Source organism: Sesamum indicum, linkage group LG8 (assembly GCF_026168435.1).
Source record: "Sesamum indicum cultivar Baizhima isolate 11 linkage group LG8, ASM2616843v1, whole genome shotgun sequence".
Classification (NCBI taxonomy): Eukaryota; Viridiplantae; Streptophyta; class Magnoliopsida; order Lamiales; family Pedaliaceae; genus Sesamum; species Sesamum indicum.
In genome coordinates, this window is record NC_142664.1 from 27,150,666 (window position 1) to 27,162,782 (window position 12,117).

General features: G+C 34.4%; 1 protein-coding gene across 2 annotated transcripts; it reads left to right on the forward strand.

The window, feature by feature from the left end:
• Positions 1-2,913: 2,913 nt before the first annotated feature.
• LOC105169416 (leucine-rich repeat receptor protein kinase HPCA1) lies at positions 2,914-11,561 on the forward strand. 2 transcript variants are annotated; one of them, XM_088883301.1, is made up of 20 exons: positions 2,914-3,108; positions 3,246-3,335; positions 4,849-4,969; positions 5,054-5,125; positions 5,654-5,728; positions 5,822-5,893; positions 6,053-6,214; positions 6,307-6,381; positions 6,904-6,975; positions 7,072-7,143; positions 7,258-7,326; positions 7,535-7,609; positions 7,899-7,970; positions 8,072-8,203; positions 8,353-8,819; positions 8,944-9,090; positions 9,175-9,311; positions 9,689-9,908; positions 10,221-10,456; positions 10,737-11,561. In XM_088883301.1, the coding sequence occupies exons 4-20, from the start codon at positions 5,055-5,057 to the stop codon at positions 11,208-11,210; spliced, it is 2,628 nt and encodes an 875-aa protein (XP_088739427.1). In that variant the 5' UTR covers positions 2,914-3,108; positions 3,246-3,335; positions 4,849-4,969; position 5,054; the 3' UTR covers positions 11,211-11,561. The 2 variants fall into 2 exon arrangements, with proteins under 2 accessions (XP_088739427.1, XP_011088110.2); XM_011089808.3 differs by lacking the exons at positions 2,914-3,108; positions 3,246-3,335 and adding an exon at positions 3,750-3,973.
• The last annotated feature ends 556 nt before the right edge of the window (positions 11,562-12,117 follow it).

Genomic DNA, 12,117 nt, shown 5'->3' on the forward strand with positions numbered 1-12,117 from the left:
TGTATGAATTGAGGGGTTCAATAATTCCGGGTGGCGAGTGTATTTCCGTCATGACTGAGATGGGACAACTGGGTATCGGACATTCACACAAACTGTACGATGTACAGGTACTGACGTGCAAAATCTGCCCCCACCAACACCATTTGCATTTCCTGAGGTCCATCAAAGTTCATGCACCGCGGGCGGGTTGTGTTATAATTATGTGGGGGTTATTGGTGTTAATAGGTTTCGACTACTGACTGACTGACACCAGACGACAACCTTGTATATAAAGTCAGGAAACAGTTGTTAAAAACTGAATGAAATAATTTATTATTTAATTAGGAGGAAGAGATAGAATTGAAGCAAAATTCAATGCATATCAAATTTCTTTTGGGTTCAATTTTGTTTCTATTTAACATTAGATGAAAAAAATGAAAGTATAAGTCTAAAAAAAAAAGTATGATTTTTATTTTTTATTTATTTATTACCCGTATAAATCTATATATATTTTTCTCCAATTAAATAATTTAGAATAAATAAATAATTCTTATTTTGATAAATATTTTTATTAATAAAATTTTTTATTCTTATTTAATCAACATTTTTATTAATAAGGTTTTTAAAATATTGATATATTAAAATTATATTAGTATAATATTTATTTATTTATAATATAAAATAAAGAGAAGAGTTATTCGATATAGTTATAAAAACTAGTCTTTTCTTGTCGATCTATTTTTCTCGTACCAAATAAGAAGTATTTGAGATTTACTATCCTCCCAATCATAAAAAATAACTTGAAGGAAAACTATTGTTCTTTCCCTCCGCTTCCTCCTTCCACTTCCCTTCCTTCTTCCACTCATTTTTTTTTCTTCTCATTTGAACCGACCGGACCTTCAAATTCTAGTTTTGAGATTCAACAATTAGAGTTTGTTTAGTTTGGGTGAAAAATGGGAGTATAAGAGAAGTAAAAATAAAGATAAATGTATAATAGATAATTTGGTGTTTGTTTAGGGAGAAAAGATAGAGGTGAAGTAAAACTCAATGTATATGAAACTCTCCGGAGTCCAATTTTGTTTCCGTCCAAAATTAAGCGAAAAAGTGAAAGTATAAGATAAAAAAAAGTACAATTTTTAATTTTATTTACTCTATTATCCATATATATCTTATGTACATATATATATATATAATTTTCCTCTAAGGTTATTTTTAGTACCAATAACTTGGCCTGATTAATAACTAGAAAACTAATATATTTATAATTTTGTAAAGAGTATGAAATGTTTGTATAACTGAAAGCATTTCACAGGTCATGTCAGTATTGTTTTTTTCACATGACTTACATGGCTAAGAATTTTCAGGAAAAAAATGATTTTTTTTTTAAATTTTCTTTTAGAGAATTGACAAAATTCAAACTTAATATCAAAAGTTACTTGCAGCCACAAAAAAAAAAAAAAAAGGTTTAAAGGCACTTTTTCTGATCCTATAATTGAGATATCATTCGTATGTATAAGCTAATAAATATAACACTTATTGTTTTTAAATTATTTGTTTGAACAAAATTACTTCTCATGTTATGTTGTTGGAATCACTAAACACAGTTTTGTGAACAAAGTCATGGATCTATATATATATATATATGTATATATAGTTAAAAATCTTGTCCTGTACTATACATTTTGGGCGCATCGCAGGCACACACAGCAGTAGGGGAGATAAATGTATGTATGTATTTTTGGATATATATAGATAGCCAAACAAAATGAGTGGGACAAGAAATGTATGGTTGAGGTAGAATGATGTTTACTTATGTGGCCGTTGGTTGTCGTGTCAAGGAATATTTATCATTCACTCATTCCTCACCCACACCTACCTCACATATGTTGTCCCCCAATATCTTCTTCTACTCCATTAATATTTGCGGGGATTATGAGTAGTTGTTGTGATTCAGGTCGCGTTGTATTCGAGTTGATTAATGGATCATAAGGTTAATCTCTCCACTTGAGTGAAATATTTGAGATTACTCAATTTGTTGGGACGACATAATAATAACCTTATCATATTTAGATCAGTTCTGTAATAAGGGAATCAAGATGAACCCTATACAAATTGTGTGAGATGATGCATGGGTGATGGCTATACATACCATAAAAATAAGGGTAAATTTCGTCGAGTTCTTATAAAATTTGATATAGTACTCTAAAAATAAGCATTGATGAGGATATGGTACTGAAAATAAGGAAGACAATTTTTTTGCCCTTGTAATATTTCGTGTCTTTCTTGTTTTTTTATTTATTAGATTGCTCTTCGGTATACGAATTTAAGAAAAATAATAATTATTAAATTTCAAACAAGTTTGAGATTATATTCGCTTTGGATTAAATTTCAAATAATTGTAGGGTTATAGATTTCAATGCTTAATTAATTTAAATAAATATGATACATAATAATAATAATAATATAAAAGCAATAGAGCATAGAGGTGGGCCAAATTATTTTTATATGCTTTTCTAACTTCAATCTCAATTGGGCTTCTCAAAGGCGACCGTATGAGTTGTACTTCTGCCCACGCCTGTTGGGCCAACCTAAAGACTCATCACTTTTAATTAAATAATTATAATATTAGTAAAAGAACGTAGTTATATTTTTTGAATTTTAATATAATTATAATATATTTTTATTATTTATAAAATTATTGATATTTCACGATTTAACGCACATTTAACAATGAGTTTATTTTTATATGTCTTTATGCTGTGACGAGGTATATCTCTATTATTATAAGGTATTTTAAATGAAAAAAAATTATTAGATTTACAATAAACAGTAACACGTCAATAAAAAATAAATATAAATTTTTATTTAGTTTTTTTTATTAATATCAATAGTAAATTTTCGTTGAAATTTATTTGTCGTACGAGAACGGCAGACATGGACTTATATGAATAGGAAGAGGGCGGCATAACTGTGGAATTTCCTTTTTCTATTGGTTTCCAGCTTTGTAGGTTTTTGGCTGTAAGCCTTTTGAGTTCTTTAGAGATTCCAGTTCAAACCGTCTCCAATTGTGAATAGCTGTTGGATCAAGGAATTTGACCAAGAACCCATTTTTATAAGGCCAACGTCAATGTCAGCACTACAATTTTTTATTTCTATTTTTTTTCTGGCCTACAATGTCAGAATTGAATATTATGCAATTAATCATGTAGTTTATCAGTGTTCTTGATATGGGTTTGTACTTTTTTTTTTTTTTTCTATTTTTGTAGGCCATGTTAGCAAAAGACGAAAGAGTGATACAGGGTGGAATGCAAAGACATGCTTGTGGCCTTATAGGCATGAGGAATCATTTTTACAAGGTCATATGAGCAATCTTTTTGACTTATTATGAGTAGGCGTATATAGAGCAAAATTTATGTTGTTTAGATAATTTTTGTATGTTCTTGTTGTTCGAGATTGGTTTTTATCAAGATAGTTTCATGTCCATCAACTATTTATGCAGTCCGTAAAGTATTGAAAAATTATTATTTTAGTTCTACATGTAACGTTGGGACAGATTTCAAGCTCTAATAACATATGAGCGAAACTCATATATTATGATGATTGTGATTGTGCCGAATGAGACCTTGTAGGACTTACTCGGGTGTGACCAAGCAAATATTTGGAATTGTTTTTTTGGTTGGGAGCAGTTATATTGAGACACACAATAGGCATATTTTTTACATGTAACATCATTATAAAACTGTTGAAATAAATTGGAGACTGAGTCAGTTTGGACTTATCTGTGTCTGGTTAGGCATAGGGGTGAACTACCACAAGGACATTTGTCCTAAGCTTCTTTTCTCTCTTCAAGAAACTTTAGATTTCTTCATCAGTTTTAAAATGTCTATGGAGAATATGATAAGTCTCTTGGAAATGAGTTCTAGAGTTCTGGTCTTCCTCCTGCTTGTTTCCACTCGGATTCTGGCTATATTTGCAGTCACATATAGTGGTGATCGTAAGTAATTTTCCATGATCGCATGTTGTTTCAAATTTCTGTGCAAACACTTTTTGTTTTGCATTTGTTATTCTTGGTCAGTTGAACTAGGCCTGACATGCATCCCTGGAGTCTGGGAGGTTTAGTATTACGGTACTCCATTGATTTAGGGACGAGTTTCTTTGTCTATACTTGATAAAATAGCTCAAAAACTGGGACTGAAAAATGATTCAGATGGCACATTTCTCAGGACCACTTTTGCTAATATTAGTTGGTTTGATGTCTAGATAAATTAGCTACATGTTATTGAATTTTAAGTGGCTGTATGACTCTTGTGGGCATAGTCGGGAATATTACAAAAATTTATTAACGATATTGGTTTCAGATATTGTAGCAGCAAAAACTATTTGCAGGATGTTGTTATTCTCTTTCAGCGTGATGATATAAAAGACAGAAAATATAGTTTACTCCAGTGATTATTGCTTACAATTCATACAGGAAAAAATAAGATAATGCTTTCTGTGATTAATTCTATCAAAACAGATCCTCCAGTGCAGCAACACATCTCTACATATATTATGTATGGAAAAATCGGCAACATATGACATCTCTGTGCATCAATTAATAATTCCTTTTGAAACACCACTAGAAAACCAAAAAAGAACTGAAAGTCACAGTAGGATGAGGCTGAATTTATTTTCGTTTCTCATCTGGTATCTCTATGGATAGTGTTAAAGATTAGGATACAGTTATAGTGATCGTTAAATGTTAAATGGTTCTCATATAGACACAAGACTTAAATGCATTTTTCAAACTTATCTAGTATGCTCATGGTTGTGGTGGGATATACTTTATGTTGCATAGAAGTAAAATCCACCATTTTGTATCTGTTCCAGTTGCTGCTCTAATTGCTCTCAAAGCTACCTGGAAAAACCTGCCGCCAAACTGGGTGGGTGGTGACCCTTGTGGCAGCAAGTGGGATGGTATTAATTGCACAGATACACGTGTGACATCTTTGTGAGTCAGCATTTAAATGCTATGAAATGCTTCCCCATAGTTTTCTTATAACCTTCTTTTTTAATGTTAGTACTTTAATTGCAGAATGTTGGCAGGCACGGGCTTGGAAGGTAGCGAGTTCAGTGATATTTCATCATTGACTGGATTACAGTTTTTGTATGTTCCTGTTTCTGTTGTTCGCTTCTAGGTCCTAAGCTATTATTATTCCATATTTCAATACTCATATGTTACTCTTACAAGAATCCATATGAATGGCAATCAATTGGTTGGTCTACAAGCAAACCATATCAGTCAATAAATTTACTCCTGTGCAATTGGATCTTTCCTCTTTCTGCAAGCGCCTTTTATAGTTTAACATTACCAGAATTGCATTAATAATCTTTTTTCTCTGGTATTAAAGGTGGTAGATAGTATTTACCAGTTACGGAATAATTTTTGCAGAAGTTCAGTGATTTGGGTTCTGGCATAATGCGGAACTGGTGGCAGACTTATGGTGTCAATTATTTCCATTGTGTCCTGCCACCTTGTATTACAGTTCTTGTAGTTTCAAGAAGGAGAAAAGAAAGAAAATAAACATACTGGATTCTCATTCTTAGATCACAATTATGGTCCTAGATTCAATTGCATTCAACAATAGAATTCATCAGTGTCCTGCATTTTCTGATTCAATGCTTCTGTATGCAGGGATCTTTCCAATAACATTGGTCTGAAAGGGGTTCTTCCATCTTCTATAGGGAACTTGAAGAACCTTACGGTTTTGTATGGAAGAACTTCACTTTTTCCTGTGCCTGCACTTGGACTAACATGTCAATTCGTACTTACATTGTATCTACGATTTTTCTTGTCATGTAGGATTTTGATCGGCTGCAGCTTTTTCGGTCCTATTCCCGATTCAATAGGATCTCTCCAGCAGCTTGTATACATGTGAGGAGTTAAATCGTATACACTTTTTTTACGTTGTCAAAAGTTTATCAATTAGCATTGACTTCTGAAGGATTTCAAACTTCCTTGTGGTCCTTTTGGGATTTCATAATAACGCAGCTTAACTGGGAACTGAATATTGTAAACTTTGTCGTTTTACAGATCTTTAAACTCTAATAGCTTTAGTGGGTCAATTCCACCTTCCATTGGCAATTTATCTCAGCTGTCTTGGCTGGATCTTAGTATGAACAAGCTTAATGGCACAATCCCTGTCTCTACTGAAACTGCACCTGGTCTGGATCTGCTACTTCGAGCTAGACACTTGTAAGCTTCCTCTTTTAGAACCATCAACTTTTTCAGTTTTCCTTGTTGGCATACTTTATCTGATCATGCGAATGCCTCTTCATTGTTTACAGCCATTTCTCAAATAATCAGCTTTCTGGCTCGATCCCTGATCAACTATTCAGTTCAAATATGAACCTGGTACACGTGTGAGTTTGCTTTTTCACTCATTGTGTTTCTGTATCTACAAACCCGATCATTTGTATAAACAATGTACTCTTGGTTGCTGTAGTATTTTTATTTTCATTTGACCATCAACAGAAAATTTTCATACTTATTTAATTTTCAATATACCAACTTAAAACTTCTATAGGAATGCATTGAGTAATTTATTTTCAGAACTTTTTGGCATGGGTTATTACATTTTATTTCTGATATCACCTTCCTTAGTCAAACACCAAAACAGCAGCATTTCTTTTCTTGCCATCGTTGCAGAGTGGAAGACACAGGTTTTTGGATATATTTCAGAAAATTGTGTTGAGAAAATTCTTAGTCGCTCTTCTTCACCGTCTTCAATTTGTTTTTCTTTTAGATTCTTTGGAATCATTGAGATATCAGTATATTAACACGGAAAAACTTTATGCTTGGTCCTGTACTTAATTAAAAGGTTAGTCACCTCATCAATCGTTTCGACTTTTATCTCTCATTAACAACACCATTTTTCACTTTAGGATATTTGACAACAACAAACTTACAGGGAACTTACCCTTTTCTCTCGGATATGTTCAGACATTGTTGGTCGTGTGAGTATCTCTGCCAGTCTTCTCAAATTTGTACGATACTTTGTTTGCCCTGAACTATTTCTGCAATGATGCTTGAAAATCTTCTCTTGGATACAGACGCTTTGACTGGAATTCTCTTGATGGACCTATCCCTCCAAATCTCAGTAACCTTACAAGTCTAAATGAGCTGTAAGTGGACCAAAGCAAAAATTTGTAGCACGTACTGATTCTCTCAGAAGTAAGATGTGAAACTGCTTTCTTTGAAATTCCTAAAGTAGTTCCGTTTGGTGGTTATCCTCCCAGGTACTTGTCCAATAACAATTTCAATGGAAATATTCCCAACCTCACAGGCATGCACTCCCTATACTACGTGTAAGTTGGTAACAAGTATTCCAATCTGTAAATTCATGAGCACCTGAGCAAAGACGGTTGACTCGTTTTTGTGATATGAATTTCAGTTCATAAGGAGTTGGTTATTTACTCCTATCATGGATTGTTTGTTTCTCTCCATCTCATCATTGACATTCATGTGATGTCGTTTGTTAGTCTCAGATGGCTGCCTGATCAATGACAATTGCAGGGACATGAGCAATAATAGTTTCAAAGCATCAGGAGTTCCGAAATGGTTCTCAAGCCTCCAGTCTTTGACAACATTGTACTCTCTTTCTCTCTACTTCTGTCCTCTCTATTTTTCTCATTAGCTGCAAGCTTCTGCTTGTATGTACATATATTTGTTGTGTTCGGAGTCTCATTGGTAATGGTAGACCCTTCTCTCTGTGGCACCAGAACCTTGAAAATGTTGGTCATTTGTATTTTCAGAATGTCACTTGAAAATGTTTATTGTGCATGTTCATTATATCTGTGAAATCTTTTTATGCAAGTAGATCCAGTTAGTCAATTATAGCATAGACCCTTTTCTCGCACTAATTAATAAGTGATTCCAGAATAATGGGCAATACAAGACTTCAAGGACAAATTCCAGTTGACATCTTCAGACTTCCTCAATTGGAGACTGTGTAAGCTCATATCTAGGAAATTCGGATCCTCAAGCTATACTCGGATATAGATGTATTGCCATGCTTTCTCCAATTTATAACAAATGTCTCATCCATATCAGGGTGCTCAGCAACAACAATTTAAGTGGAATCTTGGATATTGGTAATAGCTACAGCAGTAACTTGACAGTTGATTTGCAGAATAATTCCATCACTGACTTTCAGCAAAAATCAGATTACAACTTGCAGCTAACGTAAGCCTATCTTTTAGCTTAATTCTTGCATTTGCAAAATCTTAGGCTGCAGTCTACTAGGTTCGTTGAATATAAATAAATATTGGGTTAGTGTTATTACTCAAATACAAACTCAGCTGAAGGTGTTTCTTGCTTTCTGTCTGTGACAGACTTGTTCAAAACCCTGTTTGCAACACAAACGGAGCAAATGCAAAATTTTGTTCTGTTCAGAGGCGTAGCAACGATCTTTTGCCATCAAATAGATGTGGAGTAATGTCCTGCGGTTCACATGAAATATTGAGTCCTAATTGCCAGTGCTCACATCCATACACTGGAACTCTGCACTTCTATTCTTTTTCCTTCACGGATATGCAAAATTTAACATATTACCGCATCCTTAGTAGGTCTCTGATGACTGCTTTTCGCTCCAGTGGGATTCCAGTTGATTCAGTCAACCTTAGTAGTCCAATGATAGACATTTACCTACAGTTCCAACTGCAAATATTTCCTTCTGGCGAAGATTCATTCAATCGGACATCAATTTCTGATATGGGCTTCCTACTCAACCGCCAACCCTTTGAGATCCAATATTTTGGACCATTTTTCTTCATTGATGAACAATATTGTTGTCTCCCAGGTACCCTTGTTACGCTCACAACTGGACACACTGTAGCATTACTTCCAGTGATCATTTATTGTTATGACAATGAATCTTTGTCTAATCCACCCTAAAGGTTATTAATTTAATAATTACCTTTTAGGATCAAAAAAGCCATCCCATGTTGGCATTATTGTTGGAGTAGCAGTTGGTGGTTCGATTCTTGTGCTCCTTATAGTCTTGGCTGGAATTTATGCTCTTCGTCAGAGGAAAAAGGCGAGAAGAGCTATGGAAATGAGCAATCCATTTGGTAAGATAGCTCTTGACTTAGACAAAGACAATAAAATTGTCAGCTAAAATCCATCCTATCTCACCAAATGTCGAATGAATGCAGCTTCCTGGAACCCTGAAAAAGAGAGCGGTTCCGTCCCGCAGCTTCAGGGAGCAAAATGGTTCTCCTTTGAAGATCTGAAGAAATGCACCAACAACTTTTCAGAATCAAATTGCATTGGTTCTGGAGGATATGGAAAGGTTCTTACATTCTTAACATTCTCTGTTTTCTCATTTGTGAACTAAAATTGTCTTCTTGGTACCCCTACTTTCAGTTGATGCTTGGCCCCCATCCCCAGAATAACCTTTGGATTAATTATGGTTAGATGTCCAATTCAAATTACTTTTTCATCTCTTTCATGCATAGAGAAGTGTTTAAAGGCTTGTCTTTCGCCCAACCTATTATTTGGTTAAGTTATTCTAATTTATGTATTCCTGGTACTCATTTGTGCTTCAGGGATTGCAAACTTGTTAAATAATGTGTTGCCTCCTCACGCTGCATAAAATTATCTTCATATGTATGTCTAAAGGTATCAGTCGAACATGTATAAACCCTATGTTTCATGGTGCACTGACAGGTTTATAAGGGAACTGTTGCTTCTACACAAGTAGTAGCTATAAAGCGAGCTCAACAAGGATCAATGCAGGGAGCGACTGAGTTCAAAACAGAGATTGAGCTTTTGTCAAGGATTCATCATAAGAATGTCGTCAGCCTTGTGGGATTCTGTTACGAGCTGGGGGAACAAATGTTGGTCTATGAGTATATATCTAATGGTACACTTAGGGATTGTCTCTCAGGTGACTACCTCAATTCTCAGCTATTTGTACCATGAGTGGTACTTCTTCCCATATTCTACAGGATCAGCCACACCCAGCAATGTGCCAAAAGTTCTCACTTGTATCTTGCATAGGCCATTTAACCTGAGAAAGACAGATCATTAGAATAGGCTAATTTTATTCCTTCTTGTTTCCCACGCATGTTTCGGTCCTGTCTTACAATTCTCAACACTTAAATCTTGTCTTAGTCCATGAGAACCTAGGATAAGGTACTAATTACTCTGAAAAGGTTAGTCTATGTGGATTCATTATCATTAATATTCGTATCTGCAGGGAAGTCAGGATTCTGGTTGGACTGGAATAAAAGACTGAAAGTAGCCCTTGATGCTGCCAGAGGTCTGTCGTATTTGCATGAACTTACCGATCCTCCCATCATACACAGGGATGTCAAATCAACCAACATCTTGCTGGACAATAATCTAAATGCAAAAGTTGCTGATTTTGGCCTGTCAAAACTCTTGGGTGATACTGGCAAGGGTTACGTTACAACGCAAGTCAAAGGGACACTGGTGAGTGAATGAAGTTCAAAAACTTAAGCCTGACTGATAAGTTTAAAAAGAATGCAGACCCGCAAAAATTGTTTTTGGTTTCTTTCTCTTCTCAAGTTCTGTTATGATCTCATTATAACTGTTTAGTTCCTCCTGATCATCTTCTTCCTTGTTTGATTCCTGAGAAGCAAACTGTTTACCCGTTAGCACACATTGGTCTGATGAGCGACATAATGCATTGTTTTTCTTTATGCGAGTAAACACTTTATATCCTATCAAAGATGTATCATTTTCACTCCAGGGATACATGGATCCTGAATACTACATGACTCAACAGTTAACTGAGAAAAGTGATGTATATAGCTTTGGAGTCGTACTACTAGAACTGATGACTGCTAAAGCCCCGATACAGCACGGAAAACACATCGTAAGATTAGTTCAGGAGGCAATGGGAAATACGAAAGAGGCTCAAAATTTTGACCAGATCATTGATCCAACCTTGGAGTCAGGATCAAAGCTTGTCGGCCTGGGGAAGTTTGTTCACCTGGCAATGAGCTGCGTGAGAGAATCGGCTGCTGACAGACCAAAGATGGGCGAGGTCGTGAGAGAGATAGAGAACATCATAGAGTTGGTTGCTCTTGACAGAAAAACAGAGAAGAGGTTTGATTCATCCAGCTTTGATGAAACAATCGACGAGAGTCCGCTCCATTCTTACGCCGCTGAGGGGTTTGATGTAAGCTATGGTTCGTTCCCTTTCCGTTTACAGCATCAGTGAGGGAGTCCGACGCTCTATTCACAGTCAGAGCAATTGTTTCCGTCCACAGAACAGCCCGTTAAAAGAGGACGGAAGATTGTCAGTTTCTTGATCCTCTGTTTCTTAACAGGCCAGTAGGCTGTTTCATTTGTTGATCATAGAAAGTGCATGCATACATTAGGTAAAGAATGTGAGTAAATACTGTAATGCTGTTGGCTGTGTCAATTCAATACAACTTCTTTATTTTTTTCGAAAACAAACAAACAATACTCATAATTCCCGTTTGGTTTCGTGTGATTAGGCATAATAAGATTACTTATTATACATAATCACCTTTTATTGTATATCAATACCAGTCTCAATCCTGATTTACGGGATAGTATATCCCACTTCTTGGTGGGACATTTTTCTTACATTTTTCCATTGGTTAGTATATTTTTCTTACATTTACGGGATAGTATATTTACGGGATACATTTTTCCATTGGTTAGTTTAAGGTAGAATTAAAAAATTCCTTTCTTACATGGCCTTCCACTTTCTCCCGGTCTCCCTCTCTCTCCCCTTTTGTCTTGTAACATACATATATGCTTAAAAGAATGCATATTAAATTATAATAATTTAATAATAAAAATATTAATTTATTTTTTTGGACTTTTAAAAAATATTTGAATTTTGATTAGTTGTTAAATTTAAAAAATTAAACATTTATTTTTTTTATTATTATTGAATATCTATTATGAACTTCGTTTAAAATTTTTTTTTTACAAGAATTATTAGTCTAAAAATTATTTTTCAATTAATATAAGAGTTTTTTTTTGAAAACTTTTGTTAATATTTTGTTTATAAATCTACCCTCCAAATTTACTTTTACATTTATAAATTATATACAAAAGTTATAACATGTATATTATAAACATAAGTGTAATAA